Source organism: Homalodisca vitripennis, chromosome 4, assembly GCF_021130785.1.
Source record: "Homalodisca vitripennis isolate AUS2020 chromosome 4, UT_GWSS_2.1, whole genome shotgun sequence".
Lineage (NCBI taxonomy): Eukaryota > Metazoa > Arthropoda > Insecta > Hemiptera > Cicadellidae > Homalodisca > Homalodisca vitripennis.
In genome coordinates, this window is record NC_060210.1 from 63,032,085 (window position 1) to 63,050,143 (window position 18,059).

The 18,059-nt window shown below is 30.9% G+C and overlaps 1 protein-coding gene across 2 annotated transcripts in view; it reads right to left on the reverse strand.

Annotated features, from left to right (window-relative positions):
- LOC124359394 (moesin/ezrin/radixin homolog 1) overlaps positions 1-18,059 on the reverse strand; it is a 104,918-nt gene that overhangs the window by 34,804 nt on the left and 52,055 nt on the right. For both annotated transcript variants that reach the window (XM_046812099.1, XM_046812097.1), the window contains one exon: positions 10,932-11,111. In XM_046812099.1, coding sequence (XP_046668055.1) covers positions 10,932-11,111 — 180 coding nt within the window. The remainder of the gene's footprint in view (positions 1-10,931; positions 11,112-18,059) is intronic.

Below are 18,059 nucleotides of genomic sequence, written 5' to 3' on the forward strand. Positions count from 1 at the left end.
AACTGTGATAATTATTATTCAATTAATAAACTTCTTTATTAAAGTAATAGATGCAGATTTTACTTTTTACAAAATTGGTGTTTAAAAGGATATTGTAATTAAATAAAAAAATCAATAAAACAGTATTTCTTATAAATACACTCAAGTGTAAAGAATTCGAAATACAGAAAAATAAACTAGAGATGACAAAATATTGAAAACTTGAAACGTATCATTAATAAAGGATAATTTGACAGTTTGCTGTTTTCTCACTCAAGAGCCCAATGAATGAGGTGTCGGTAAAGCACTGAGTCAGTGTCTACGACCTTGTACTACAGCACAGCCTCCCGCTGATGTCACCTCTCACCTAGCAGGGAATACATCATTGGATGTGCTAACATGTCTCACTCATAATCCAACCACAAACACTTCTCTGAAGCCTTCCTTATGAATCAACAAATTCAAGTTTTCTTAGTGAAGAAATATTACAACTTCCTCCACGAACATCTTGAAATAAAAGTCTTATCATTTTAGAAACTGGTATAGATTTGTTGAATACCAATTAAACAAATAAAAACCTAATCATTCATTCTTCTTTTAAAATATATCTTGATGTCTTTGGAAAAGTACATGGTAAGAGTTCCCGTAACTATAAAAATATTTAAAATACTTATTTAAAAAATCAAATAGTAAATTGTATTTTACATGGTGCCTTAAATCTGTAAATGTTAGTGGCCCAATCAAATTCCTCAAGCACTATAATCTTTTATGAAAAATAACTCAAACAATTCAATCAAAACTTTTCAGATTGATAACTCCAGGCTTGTAACGGACAATAGATATTCAGGACATCTGAAAAGTAATAATAGTGTTCGAGAGAGGAACTGTAGTGAGAAGAGAAGCGGTTCAAAGAGAATGAGGTTAGGTAGGTGACCTTGGCAGGAGGGGGGAAGGAATGAGTGTGCACTGAGCAGGACATCCTTAGCTAGGACTGGACTTGGCCCAAGGTCAATGTCTGGCCATGTAGCAGTGTCTGCATTTCCACTACAGACTGCTGCTGCACTCAGTAATGGAACTCACTTGTACACCCATAAAACTTCCTACAAAAGATCTACCAGGTCAATTTTAGTTAACAATGTGCAATTATCTTTCCTCCCTCAAAGTGTAAAAATACAAAAATTCGAATGTCTCAAGAAAATATTCCTGAATGGAATGAGGTTTATTTGATGACTCATTCAATGGTAACTATACAATTTATGGCTGTACATAATCATGTATTGATAATGCATATTTAGAATAAAAAATAATTAGATTAAATGTGATTATATTATTGTTTGATAATAATAACAAATTATTTTATTTGAAGAGTTATTTAGTTCAGTGTAGACGATGTTCAATCTGTGATTTCTTATAAAGAATAGTAAATGACCTGACATGCAGGTAGTAGATGAATGTTTTTTTTTGAGAAGAAACTTCTTTCATTTTAGTCCAAAGGGTTATAAGACCGGTGTATCTAGGTATTTTTGTCCACACCGTCTCAAAAAATTGTTAACCAAATTAAAATGTTGAGATATTTCACCCTTGCTGTGAAGCGTCATCTTCAGTCAACAGATGTTAAACCAAAACTTACAGAAGCAGTAAAGATGATTGGAGAAGGGAGTAAAGCTTAGTATAGTGATTGGCAAAAGCTAAACCAATCAACAATCAAGAGGGTCAATTAGCATTCAATCACAGGCTGCCACCTTTTTGACAACCTGATACTGTCTTTCTTTATTAAAGTTATTTTTCCATAATCATCATTTTACACTGTTTTAGGATAAGATGTATGTGACAGGAAAAGTTACCACACACATATATATATATATATATAATGTATACGTAACATGGCATATATGTATATGTCTACACACGTGTGCGTGCACGCACAATTTCTTCCTACAGTTTTAAGATGCTTATTGTTTTACAATATTGATTTTTAATGCTAAAAAAGATAAATTTTCATACTTTTTTTATTTAAATAAAATTTATATAGGCTAATACATAATACATAACAAAAGTCAAGCATTAAAATTGCTCAGCTAATATAAGAACGGGCTAAATGTTAAAAAAAGAAAGGAGATGGTGTAACAAAGGAGTTAGAGTCATCTGTGAAATGGCAATTACCACGCAGTGCTATACAGTATGAATCATTCAATCATCATAGACCTGTTGTTTGCTTTCTGTGAATAGAAAGATATGACTCACTATCGTAAAACAAGAAGGCAAATTGTTTCTTCTGTCTTTTTAAAAACTAAGATATGAACTATTAAAATAACAAATGTAACTTAACTTACCCTTGTATAAATTAATGTTTTTTGGACTACACAAGAGATGTCTAATTTGTACAAAATATTTTATTTAATTAATTTAGTTTTTTCCCTATGTTTTTATATTATTCTTCTAATAGATCAAAATATTAAGATTTACACAGTTTAAAAGATATGTTGCATTCAAATGGTAATAAATAAATTTGCAATAAAAATAATAGAATACTTTTGTAAACATCTTTAAAAAAAGGAAAACACAATATTTAACAAAAAGAAAAGATATTACTGATTATATCAACTGATAGTACAACAGAAAATGGGAAAATACAAGTGCAGGTTTACAGAATCAAGTATACAGGTGCTGATACATGCTGCACCTTACCCAGTCGTCTGGTCGCTCCTCGGAGGGAGACTTGCGTAGCGTTTTCACCATCCGTTTGACTACACTGTCCGGCTTGAGCAGCACAAAACAACATGGACAACTCAACAAGTTGATATTCCATATATTGGACAATCAGCCAGTCAATCAATCAATATTTATTTCCCTGTTTGTTTACAAAGAGCATTGTCATATTAATATTATTAATGTTGACAATCTGTTTCTGTTATTAAAGAATCCTGGTTTTTCCATTGTTCAGTGGACATAACATTAAATTGATCTTGAATTCTAATTTCTAAACGAATCAATATCTATTGCAATATTATTTTACGTTGAGCAGCATATAAATTAATTTCCGTAATAACTGGTATACTGAATGTAACAGTTCTGGGTGAATGCAAATTGAACAAGAATCATCTTTATATAGGTTAGCTTTTATTAGTAACTAGATAACTCAAATTGTATAATAGCACACTTCTTTCTCATATTAGCTTAAGACAAGTGTCATGTGTAAGGATAATAATACATTCAAATATGGAATTCATTAGAGAAAAATAAGAAATATTCAGTTTCACGTTTTTTTAAAGAGTCAAACAAATGTTGAAGTAATTAGTTTTTTAAGCGAGAAACATCACCCGATGTAAGGTGCTCTGTGGCAGGCTGAGGCCTTGGAGGCACACAACACACAGCAGGTGATTAACGACACTTATTCACCTTGAACCTTGACACTGCAGCTTTCATCTCTCACAGAGTGTTAGATAAACATGATTGCCATCTACAAGTCTTAGCATATGCCTCTAGGAGTAACATGAAACAGAGTTGTCCAAAAATCCATTTTATCATATACAAAGAGTAATAAGATTAAATCTAATTTTACAAGGCCTTCTTAGCAAATTTATTCACAGAAATACATTTTATTTATAAATTTAATGTACTTTCAAGAAAAATATTTACTTAGAGTCAATCATGAAAAGTAGGATTAGAATAACGAATACTTTCTTAATCTACTTTCCCACACAATTACCTATCCCAACCTGAGAAAAATTTTAGTAATTAGAAAATGTATTCATCAAATTTAAGATGGGTACAAATATGTAGTTGCAATGTATTTTGCAACTACATATTATTCACATACATAATATTATTGGTCTACACTTTACATTTTATATAATTATTTTTAGTACATCCCAAATACTTAATTAATATTAATAGATTAAAACTGTTTTTTGTTTTCTTTTATTTACTACACCTAGTTTATATTTTGTAAACAGAGTGCCAAAGGGCTTTTGAATTTATTAATACTTATTTTTCATAAAACAGCAATATAAATGTGACATTTACAGAACATCTTATAATATATCTGACACAGAAATCAGATTAGCAAATATGCATTAAAAATTTTACGGAACATATAATTGTTGTTAACAAGCAGAACGTTTAGGTGGTATGAAGGGTAGCGAATCCTCATTTAAGCTTACTTAACGCACCCTCAGAGATTACTTGACACGGGCACTGATACTGTATGGCTTTCTGTGCCTTCAATGTGAGGCGTATCTCAACACATTGCCTTCACTGTGTAGTATCATGGAATATCAGTTTTAGTATGAAACAATATGTTGCGATACAAGGGCTTATTTTTTATCAATTATTTACCTTTACTGTAAAATTACTTAACTCATTGTTAACCTTTATTATAACACAAACTATTATAAATTTATACCTTTTTGACCTAACTGTATGCACTCAGTAATTTGCATATTTTAACTTTCAACGACAATATCCATACCTATAATACAAGCAATAAGAATAATGTTTCCATAGGTTACAAAAGACTCGGCAAATCACAAAACAGTCATTTGGTTTTATCACTTAAAATGTACAATAAATTAGACCCTATAATAAACAGTTACCCTAGAAATGTACTTTTACACCTGGCTTTTTGAAAATCCGTTTTATGCAATGTATTTTTTGCAAGTGACAGTTTTTAATTTTTGTTTTACTCGATAGTGATATATTATAATATATTAAGTACTATGATGTAACTTTATTTTTATACCCTTAATTGTGTAATATACTTATTTGCACATTTTAAAATTCTCCAATAGTTAGAATTAGGTTAGTATTTTATTTAATATGACTTGGCAACAATGCTGAATCTAAGTTTGTCAATGTCAGTTAGACATGTATGAATAATGACTATAAAACAAAATATACCTAAAAATTTAAAAGAATGAATACAGAACTCATCAAGATATTACAACAGAATGAGTGTAATAAAGAACAGAGGGCAATAGAGAACTAACATTAAACATAACTTGAATAAAGTACATTTGAATCTTATATTGTGTTATGATACGGGTAACTTCTTGGTCTTAAACATACAATAAGCTTATCAATGATATGTAGCATTGGTATATAATTTCCGAGGTTTTCCTTATGCAGTCAGCCCTTTCAAAGGAAAATCATTATTTGCTCACAAGCTGCCTCATATAAATTAAGTCTTGGTAGATATAAGAAGTTTAAATGAGTGTGCAAGACAAAATGCAGTATAATTATTTATCTCTCTCACAAAACACGATGTACCACAATAGTGGGAGATAAGTTCAAATTACAAAATGTAAACTCAATTAGTTTTAAAAATTGATTTAAAAGATTATTACAAATATTACAATTTGTGGAAATAAGTAATCATTTCAAAATGGCAGAAAATTAATGTAAATAGGACATAGAAAATGTGTCACAAAACAATGTTCTCAAAAGTTCGATTAATCTAAAATATAATTAAATAGTTTTATAGGGTTAATACGTTGTACTAGTAGAGTACTGCTAATTTTGAGATATTGGGATAGAATTGTTGATTGATAGGGCTAAGTTACTGTATAAGATGACTGTTCGAGTGGGTGGAGCTCCCTTAATGTTAAATACTGTTGCTAGCCTAACAGAAGAGGGTACTATCACCCACTCGCTTTTACTGGAAGAGGCCGCTCCCCTTCTTCCAAGGTGACATGATTAAGATATAGAGCCCACTATGCCTCCTTATGGGATCTCAACTGGAGACGGCCCTTACCTTACCTATCCTAAATATCCTGTCACTCTAAAAGCAAACGCAAAGGTATGTTTAGGGCTAAATGAAAAATGTCCTCAGCTTCTTGTCTGTCAACCTTTTTTACTAAAGCTCGTTGTTATTTTGAATTTTCAAGGACAATAGTAAGGCACTAAAGGAATAAGTTATAAAGAAATGGTGAGAAATAGAAAATAATATCCCTTAATGTAATCCACTGTTACTAAATATTTTATCACTTTTATATACACAGAAAACATTAATTACAAATTCTGTGATAACGATAACAAGTTCCGGCCAGACTGAGACAAGACACAATAGCAAGGTGACTGATGTTCCCACCGCAACATTGAGAGTGACAAGGCTGCCAGGAAGGCCACCACCAACCATCACTTACATAATATCACTTCGGCCCATTCATCAGTCTTGCCACAATAAGAGGCATATTATTTCATATAAATTTTGGTTAAAATTTTCAAGTTATCAAGTTAACCCTACCGTTTAACAACACATTAGTCTATTAATATATCTGCACCTGTGACCTACTTCCATGGACAGATTCAATTAAAAACACAAGTGTTTACTTACAAATGTTAGAAAAACAGTTTTATAAAATTTACAAGATGTTTTTTCAAATTAGCAATTAATACAATACCTCATTTCAAGGTACCTAGAATATAAGAAAATGTGTTTAACTTAAACTGCGTTATGATTTAACTTTCTATAGGGACAATTTTGCCAACCAGTTATGTTATATCAAATTGAAATTTTTTGTAAAACGTGTTTTGGAATTTTTTTTAAATCACATAATTAACATAAATCCCCATCTTAACCTTAATATATTATTTTAGGGTTAAATAATTAACCAAATAGTGTTTCAAACTATATAACACAAAACTATTATGAGTAAAATTTCTGTTATCTGTGTATGTACTCAAATATCAAATAACCAATATCAAACTATGAAACTAAAGTGAAACAAAACAATGCCAACATAGCTATGACAAAAGGTTCTACAAAGTGAAATATCAGTCTATTATTTCCATATCATAGACAATCTATCCATTAGTTGTTACTTGTATACTGAACTGTAAACGCTATAATATATTCAAATAGGACATTTAGCAGACACGCCATGACCTGACGAACCTCTGTTGAACTATTCGATGGGTGGTACCCACAATTAGAGCTGCTATGCTAGCAAACAAGTGGTGACACAGCTGTCTCGTGACTGTACATAGTCAGCTTTTGTGCACGTGACTATTTGTGCAACACACCGGTCTTATTGGCTGCTAATTGCTGAATCCACCTTCTCTGTGACGTTAGGTAAAGAAAAGCACTAAGATATTGCCTACCTAATTCCTTTTAATATTTTCTTGTTAGAGTCTGGTACAAATACACGTATTCTTGAGACTTAGTTTTTATCTACTGACCTAAGTTTGTTGCATTTCCAATAGTAATTAAAATAGGTTATTATAACTTTTTAATGATTAATCAGGATAAGACAATGCCATTTAAAAAACTAAACTAATTAAGCTAATAAAAATTTCTTGACTTATTAGTCAATATAGTGTTGCGATTTCGTTATTAACTTTATGTCCTGAAACTTTACAAACACTAAAAAAAAACATTCATTTTTGTAATGTCCACATTATTGTAATTGAAAATTATGAAGAATTTCAGTGTAACCAATAAATAAATCTAATGAACATAATTTGAACAAAACATTGGGTTGTCTACTACAAAAAGAGATATTTTTCATAATTTGTAATCATAGAATTCAAAATACCAGTCATGGCATTGTAACTATTCTATATAACTAATCAAGTAAATTCATATTGTAATTACATGTTTTCACCAGTATTAAACCGTTATAAATGCATTTATTTCTCATTTGAAAATGAAAAATAAATTATATCAAGTTTGTACTTATCTAGATAAACACGAGTCCTTAAGAGAAAATCTATACTGTATAATAGTTTTAATAAAATTAGCATTAGACACTAAAATCTAATTTCCTGCAGAGAAGCATTTATGGATTTGAGATAATTTTCCACTTATAACTTAGTTTTAAACTCTGGGCCCATATTAAAATCAGAGCCTAAGACTCGTGGAAGGTACCTTATTAGAGTTCCCTATTAAACATATTTAATAATATTTACCAAGTGAATATAAATAATATACTGCACCTGTCTTTTACTACTTGTTTTGCAAGTCGGCCATAAGGGTAATCATTTAATATTTGATTAGAAAATGTAAATTGCAGTGTGTTTAATCAGAAATGTATGGTGTAATATCATAATTTAGTATTGTAATTTTACATATAACTAGTATTATAGTGCCTGGGAATAAGTGAATAAAATTTGGTCTTACTGAAATTTCAGTTGTAATTTTTTTTAAGTCTAAACTGTACTTTTTATTAAAATAATAAACTGACTAAAATGTATTACCATACAAGTTTGGCAACATGTCAAATGTTAGTAATACTTGGCAATTCATTGACAAAAAGATTATATACATCATTATATGTTTTTGTTTGTATTTATATTTAAAAAATGATAAATATCTGATACATACTCAAATTCTTGTTTTTTTCTCTCAGTCTTATGCACCTTATCACTTTTGTTGTAAGTTTTGCATGATTCTACATAGTGCAACAAATTTTATATTTTGTAGAACTTGCATCCAATTTTCTAGTTAATAGCTATCTCACATGTTTACTTTTACGGTACAATTTTAAAGCAATGTCTCCCCTACTCTAAAAAAACAATTTAAAAATACATGTCAATAAGGAGCCAAATAGCTGCCACAAGGTGGGTTAATGAAGACTTATACATATATTTATAATAATATTTTTACAAAAAAAGAAAAATAAGTTACATAATCCAATGTGTAAAAACAAGAAAAATAAATAAATGCTATCAGTATGCCATCATTTGAACATAAATAAGATGTTAACATTAGTGTGTTATATATGAATTTTATATGATTACTTAATGAGAATTGGAAAATACTGTTTATTCCTTGAACATAAGACACTAAGCATGTACATCTGACTGTCAGCATGATATTTTATGGCTATGAGTATACCGTGGATAGCCACAGCCCACCAGGCCCCACTCACTGAAGAGAAAACTGGTGTCACATACCACAGGCCTTGGACTTCTCTCAAGTAACTTTCCCTTTCTCAGAACGTGGGTTACTGTCAGGTGTTCAAGCCTTACACATTTTCTGTCCACGTATATACATAAGTCAATATTTTTAAGATTTTTGAAGTTGTACATTTCCATTCTAACATACACACAAATGTTATTTAATGATTAATAGCTCACAGTAGTTTATTTACCATCAGTTGGCTCATTTAGGTAATGATCTATAAAGTAAAGAATATATGAGGTTTCAGCATGCACAATGCTAATTCTTAGTTGCTTCAAAATGTTCCTACCTCATCCATCTCAAATTTTCCACAGCTTAGACAGTCATTTATACTACAGCAGTTGACTCGTATGAAACGGCCTTTACAGTTGAAGGAGAATAACAAATTATTATAGTTTTCCAACTTATTCATGCAATTTGCAAAAAAGAAACGTAATGCAAGCACCCTTCTTATCTTTTCCTCAACTGTCTTTCACAGTTTCCCCCTTACACTGATGGCAACCTAATGTAATGTGTTACAAGATTCTAATATAACCAGGAACAGTGAGATCACAAGTTTGATCACTAGGTATCCTTGCATTAAAGTGCCAGTGGCATTTAGTTAGAGATCACATGTGTTGGTGCAGATTAATCCAACAAGACCATTTGTATAAATGAACTGTTCTCAACTAACAAGTATTTTCATTGTTTTGTATTTACACACAAAAACTATTTGAAATGTTTTATAAAAGGAGTTACTTTAGTTATCCCTTATTGGCACTTGTACCTAACTCTCACTTATGTTTTAATGTTTGTTAACTATAATGTTTGCATAGTTACTGAGACACATACACCACACTATCTAGTGTCTGGCTGATATGGCACTGCTAACCACAACCTGTGAAACTAGATCACGCTACATTCCCCATGAAATCCCTCTATATTTACGCATTAAGGAGAAAACGGTTTTAAATTTAACTATCAGCCACTAATAAAGATAAATAGTAAAACAAAACAGAATAAGTAAAAGATGATACACACCTGATCTGATCGTTTATCATACTGTATTCCAATTAAACCAAGTGTATCTCCAGCAAACTATTGACAACGTAATCAACCGCTAAACATTGTGTATTAATCAAATTATGTTAGTTAATCATAATGTTCAATGCAATTGAAAATTAACTATCCAGGTGTTTTTTGACCTAATATGTATATAATGTTCATTCGTAAAAATTCCTGTATGTTAGTTATAGCCAAAACAAATATAATGTTACATTAAGTGTTAAATTTGAGGCTTGTTCACAGAAAACGAATTAGATATGAGATATTTTAATCATAAACATTCACAAATTAAGCAAATGTTACATCATAATATTTACTATTTATCATAAATATTTTTAAAACATGTACATGTACACTACAATAGTCAATCTTGAAATAAGCCAATACCGGGCAAAACAATAAACTTATGTGATTTGGTAGAAAAAACGTGTGCTAGAGGAAAAAACGAAATTTATACAAACACTTCAAAGAATTTGGAAACAGCCCATCACTTATTCATAACATATGGTGAATGAAGTTAGAAGTACAGGTTAAAAATCTATATTTAGAAGGAATTTAAACTTCATCAAAAAAGCTCAACTTTAATTAATTACAATGGATTTTAATCAGTATGTAAATTTTATTGTTATTATTTACCAAATTCTTATGTTGCATCATACAAATTCATTAGTACACCAACTCCAACAATTATAAAGATAGCAACCAATGATCTTGTCCTAAGTGGAACGAAAGCTAACCACAATGCCTGCTGATTTGACCTGATCCGGCCAACAATGTGATAGAAAGCAGTTGTTAATTGTTGTGCTAATTGCTACGCTGATTACTGTTGAGCTCGGCTCAGTGCTAGCTTTCTTCTTATCCCATCACACTTCATTGATGTACTCTTCTCCACTAATTGGTCCAACTAAGTTCATGAGTCATCAGGAATACTTCTACATAAATAATCTAATTATGTAGTTAATAATCCACAATTGATAAACTTTTAAACTACAAAAATTGCACATACCTTCTTGTACAGCTTGATCCAAGTAAGATCGCCCTTGCTGTCTGTATACTGAAGGCCAAAAAACCAGACCTCCCGCAGACCGATGGTCTTCACCACTTGATCAAACAGCTGTTTGCCTGTTGTTGTTTGCTGGATAGCAAACTCCAACTCGGCATCCATCGTCGTCACCCGCACGTTCATCTAGAGAAAAGCTTTCATTATTTCTTGCACAGAGTACATTCAAAGCACAGAGTGTGTTGAGACATCTTAATGAGACCGGTGTTAGTACAAGCTAACACTATTAAAGTGACACAATCATATCAATATTTTAATAGTTAAGAATCCATGCTAAGTGTAACTCCTCTGGCCTAGTAACTGCTTAAATGAGCAGTCAATTTTAAGTACGGACAGGTCATACACACATTATTGTTCTCAGAACTACCCAAGTGATAAATCAAATTGAAGAGCATTTCAAATGGAAAAGAATGTCACAAATTTGGTCTTTAGCTTTAATAGTTTTTAAGATCTGGTGTTTAGAAAATACTGAACCATAATTAAACACTGTCTTTTGTGGATTTTTAAAAGCCTGTTACTAAAAAACCAAAAGGCAGACAAATGTAAAATTTTGCATTTTAAATAGTCTTGGTAGGCACAACTTCCATACAAAAACAATCATCAAAATATGAGATATAAAGGTCCAAAATTATTTTTTCATTGGTTGATTTGAAATGGAATGACCCAATATTAAAAAATAATGCAGAATGTTCAAACTACAATTGTTAAAAAAATACTGATTAATATGAAATTTAAAGATTACTTGTAAAACTAGTCATAGTCAAATATAATTTATTTTGTATAATTTATTATCATGTCCATCTCTGAGAAAAGTAATGGGACTGTTAGATTGCATAACAAAAATAAAGAATCTAACATGAAGTAATTTTTAGTTTATGATAAAATATTGTTGGAAAAATGTATAATATACCCTTAAAAGGCCTTACAGATTTTACCTACAGAAAGAGGCCACGTTTAGTTTAAAACCTAATTATTACTCTCACTATAGTTCATATCTTTATGCCTCCTGCCAAACAGGAGTTGTAACCATCATGTTTTATTGTTATGTTAAAGGAACATAAAGATAGTATAAGACGGAAAATATGACCTTGGCCAACTTAACTAGCCTTGCTTGCAATGCAAGCTGTTATAGACTGTATTCGTATTTAAATACTGAAACCACTAATTAGGAGATTGTCTGAAATACAAGCTTGAGGAATTCACTTTTGAACCTTGAGCTTTTTATCTATTTCACATTTCTTATGCAATTACAATATTTTTGTTCTTTGATTGTGAGTAAACTATCCTTAGGGTCAGGAAAAGATTTTGTAGATTACTCTACAAAACGTCATCATTTGACTTATTAGATCAAAATAAGAAAGAAATACTGTTAAAGATGGTCCTATCTTCCTAAGTTTACCGTCTTTCCAAGATGAATTCAGAAAAACAACGTGTAATGCATCCAAAAGATTTCATAGCAAATGCACGAAATAAAACAATGAACTAGTAATAATCATATGTTAAATGAAACAATCAGCTGATTATCAACATTAATAACTCATAAGTGCATTGTAAGCGAGGGATAGCACCCATTAAAACCCTTACTACTCGGTTAATATTTGTGAAAGTGAAATATTCTCCTGGTTTTGAATTGTTGCAGTTTAAAAATTTTGAAATATGATATCTTTTTTCTCAAATATTTTTTCAAAACCAATATTAATAAGACCAATATTAATCTTGAAAAATATAACCATTATACCTTTATTCACTTGAACAATATAATTTTTTTCCAGAAAACACAAATAGAAAGACAGACATAATTTCTTACTTATTTTCATCTAACAAATCAAAGCACAAACCAAAAATCTAATATATTGATTCATAAATTCATTAAAAACAAAAAATTGAGAAATGAACAAGTTTAATTCTGGTATGATAACAGTTAATTTAGTTCATAATTTCTTTAAGCGTTAAATTAATCTTTGGCATTACTACCCCCCCTCCCGCCAGTTAGCGAATCTAATAAATGTACACTTGAAAACAAGAAAGTACAATGGTATAATAAATTAGTACTTAGATATGGAATGAGAATACATGTTGAGCTTGTACAATGTATATAGGAATTTAGGAAACAGCAGGCCATAACATCCTCTATTTCCTCATAATACCTATTTAAGTTGTAAACAAAATCATAGATCTGACTTAATTAGAGCAAGAAGACAAGCCTGTGAGAGGCAGCCCTGAATAAATGTAAAGTTGCCTGGGAAATCATTAAACAGAAACAATCTACCGGCAACTCTCAAGTAGTAGTAACACTTGATCTAAAACTAAGATTATTAAAGGGGTTATTAAATTTTAGAAAATTGATATAACACATCTAAAACATCAGTGTACACTTACAGACAGTATATATATCAATTGTCTTACATTACATATATCTAAGTTGGTTAAAAAAGTCTGGCAAGACAACTCTTATGGCTATATTATTATATTAACAAGAGAACCACACTCAACATTACAGATTTGTAAAAGGAAGATCCAGCTGTAGTTTAACTAAAAGAATTTAATACTTTGGAAAAGAAAAAAAACTGTAATTGATGCTTCTGGAGCTTATAACTCCTTAAACTCTAAAACACTCTTTTCCACCAAATAAAGAGAAAATGGGAATTAGGGGAATATTGTATGAGTGTTTGGCTTGCTATGTGAGAGAACGACTGATAACAACAATAGAACAGTAACACTTTTTTACAGAGATGAAATTAAGGTTATGTCATTTTATTAAATTTAACTTCAACAGTTACCTAGTTGGACCAGTTCTTCGTTTTCCCTAAACAAACGGCTTATCAAGCTCCATGACATGGCTCATGTTATATGCAAATAACACATCCCATTTTAATATAAAAAAGTTCCAAAAGAGGTACAATTGTTTGTCCATTGTTTTGATACAATTTATTATCCTTGTTAAATCTTCTCATTTTATTAATATTTTAAACTTTAGAGTGGTTGTACAAAATAACTGTAATTATTACTGATAAGTATTTTGACGAAGTCAATTGCATATGTGTACTGTGTTTAAAGACTAATAAAGATCTTGATTCTTGATTCAATTTTCACAGACCTGAATCAGCAAATCCACAAATTATTCATAGTATAATTCTTGAATATAAACAAAACCACAAATTCGACTGATACGAGGGCTATCTAGAAATTAGATTACGTTTCGCTCTCTAGCCGCTTGAGGTGGGATTATTGTGGCAATTTTGATGTCAGGGCATTTCTCTGTTCAGTGGCTATCCGGCCATGCTAATGAGAGATTACTGTTGCTCCTTGCTCGTAGTGCATTAGGTTTAAAAATGACTGAACTAATGTGCATGATGACAAACCAAGTGGACAGCCAAGCATTGTGACCGATGAAATTGTCTCTTAAGTCGATGAGAAGATTAAAGATGACCGCAGATTCACAATTACATAACTCTGACTTAGTTTTCCTCAAATTTCAAGGAGTTTGTTACACAAAATTTTGTGCAAGATGGGTACTGAAAATCAACACACGGTAAATCAGACTCAAGAAGTCCTGAATGCTTTTAAATAGGGGTAACCCACATCTGCTTTACAGTCCGGAACTTGCACCCAGCGACTATCACTATTTCCAGCAATGGAGACCTGGCTTTACAACACAGTGATTTGGTGAAGACTTGGAACTGTGGGAGTTTGTAACTACCTGGTTGAAGTCTCAGACAGCAAATTTTATAACGCTGGAATTTCAAAACCAGTTCACCCATCGCTATGACAAGTGCCAAATTTGTGGTTACTGTGTCAAAAAATAACACTTTAATGTCACTTTCAAATGTATATAATACAATTTGTTTTTACTTTGTTGTTTTGTTTATATCAAAGCATAATCTACTTTCTGGATAGCCCTCATACATAGAAGACTCAAAAAGAATGTCAATGATTAGGTTAAACAATTTAAGATAATTCAGCTAAGTATGTTAGCTTTGTACTAGATAACAATCTCACATACTGACAATCCCTCCACACAAAGTTTAACTCTAGAATATGTGCTATAAAATGAACAATAAACCAACAATGACACTTATAGGCTCAGTTTTGGCCTGTTTGAATCTTTTCTAAGGTATGATTTTCTAATATGGAGTAACTCCGCAGTCAAAGTTGCATTCAAGGTAACAAAAAGAAGCAAATAAGTGTACACTTTGGACTAAATCCTCTACACTCGCATTGCCAATGTAACTGAGAACTAAATATTTTGACAATTGCTTCTCTCAACATATGAGAGATAATTTGCTATACAAAAATCTAGAAACTCGACAACTGCTACAATCCAATACAGGGAACACTACCATCCACACCTCTCAGATAGTCTGTTTTGAAAAAATACCTACCTACATGTTTACAAAACTGACACCTAGAACATCTGATGAGATGTGGATAAAAATCCTGGCTAATGCAGGAGGAAATTTTATATAAATTAAGAATTCCTTCTCAACAGATTTGTACAACTAGATCATATTAACACAATAGTGTACTCAATATATATTAATAAATAATTATGTATCCTGTAACTAGAATAAGTGTACAAATAATTTAAGGATTATGAAAAGGTTAGAATTTTTTCCATGACGTACAGAACTTGGTGATTACACAATCACAACAGGCACTATCACGACAAGATTAAACTCCAAACCGAACCTCAGTGTTGACAATCAGCTGTAATTACCAACAAGGACGACTGTCAGGTTAATTGCTCATAATAACAATAATAGACAAAAACTACGGTGAATCCCACCTGTAGCTGAACACTTGCCACTAATTGGTTGGTAATACATCAGTTTTATTCAATGATTCATTTTTGTTATTAGTTACTTAATATCCATTGATCTTTAACTTAATATTTAAGTAATATATTTATTACTTATTACTTTAAAATACCAAAGTTAAGATTTTAAAAAAATAATACAATTATCACAATTCCTTTAATGTTGATTGAATATTTACAATTATCTAGATCTGCTAAAAATATAGTTTACAATTGTCTAGTTATAAATGGAAAATGATTCCATAAATATAACGAGTAACAAATAAGTAACAGTATTATAATTAATTTACACCCTGAAATGTAAGGGGTTATTTGTCTGCACATTTTGTAAGGAACATCATAGAGATGTTTTATTCATGTCATTGCTTCTATTAAATAAGCCATTAAAATTCACAAAAAGGCACAAGATGGGAGTTGCAATTTGAAAATTTTAAGTTACCCTCCCTCTGTACCCTCCTTCCTAAAGGGTAGAATTTATTTTGATCATTCAAAAAATCCAAAAAAGTATTTTAATAAGAATGGTGAAGGTTGTACATCGATATCTCAATCCGTTTGGAATATATCCAGGTGCATCAGGACTTAATTTACACCCTGTATAATATACAGGGTTTATTCAATGATTCATTTTTGTTATTAGTTACTTAATATCCATTCATCTCTAACTAAAATATATTTATTACTTATTACTTTAAAATACCCAAGTTAAGATTTAACTACTTGGTTCTCTGACTATTTGTGATTGGAGCAAAACCAAAGTGGTTTATTTTATTTAAACGGCCCTGCAAGAGAAATTTATTTTCCATTCCAACTGTGTGTGATAACATTTTGTTAACTCTTTACATTTATTAACCCTCCATCAGGCGCTTAAAATTAGAAACACCATCAGGCGCTCACGGAGGTTTCCTCCAGGTTAGCGAATAATGGATATCATAGTCGTTTAAACTGTTTTTATTTGTTTAAATATTCATACTGATTTAATTACAATGTAATATATTCATTTTTAGAAATTAAATAAAAATTACTCTCTTATGTAATGAATTTTCCAAATAAGAAATTCAAAATCTTAAAAAATGTTATTGTATAGTAACAACATGATTTATTTTAAAGAATAATGCAATTAATTGTAAAAATGTTTAACCTACTGCAATAATATGCAAATTAACTTAGATTTTTACTTCTTACAAAAACAACTAACTTCAATTCTTGAGATATTATACAATTGTAATGTCAATTATTCCTCTGAAATAAAAATTTATTCTTTACTAAACATTTTTTTAAACGCTTCACAAAGTTTCAAAACATTTTCTTTCTGGTTCTTATAACGACAATGTTCACTCCATAAACAGTACTGAAACGTTCCATAGCACACGGGTAGGCCTACTGTACTGACAAGTCTCTCGTCTTCATTCTCCATTTCACAAAATTCAAATAAAATATATTGTAAAACTTAAAAAGAAACCATCACAGGTCACACATTTAGGCGCACACGGATTATTACTCCATAAAAACTAAACACAATATGGCGCTCACGGAGATTTAGTCCAAGGACTACAAACACAACATCGGGCGCTCACGGAGGAATCGTCCAGTCTCGCACGGAAGTAGACCTCATACTGACAGATTTTGACAAAGATAAGTGGGAAGCTATTGTTTCACTTCCCCGAAAGATGCTCGTGAAGTACACTGCGGGAAACGACTGCCAACATCAGAAAAGTAATACTATTTTTAATAATAAAAAATACACGGAGGAAAACTCCGTTTAGCGCCCGATGTAGGGTTAAAAGAACTATGAATATTTTGAATGCAATGAAAATATTTATAAATAGATAAAGACATTCAGAACTACAACAATAAATGGAATGGTGACTACTAATAAAGTTTAAGTCATCAGTCTTGTACATTCTCCCACAGCCATTGTGGACTGAGCGAGAACCAGGTCTTACTGCCATTACTCCTCGTGTTGTTTAACATCTAATCTAATTTATTAAGGAAACCAATGAATATGTTCCTGTAAATATGGTGGTACATAAAAAGAATATTCAATACTCACTCCATGTATATGTTTATTGAGTGAACTTATTTCTTTGGTCATAAATACTTTGTTTTAGATAAATGTAGGCTATAATAATCTTAATTACAACTTTACATGGATGAAACTGAACTTCCACGTAATAACAAAAAAATTGTACATACTGGAATTAAGTACATATATAATTCTCTAACGTAGTGGAAAATCACATTCTAGTGGGTGGAATCTA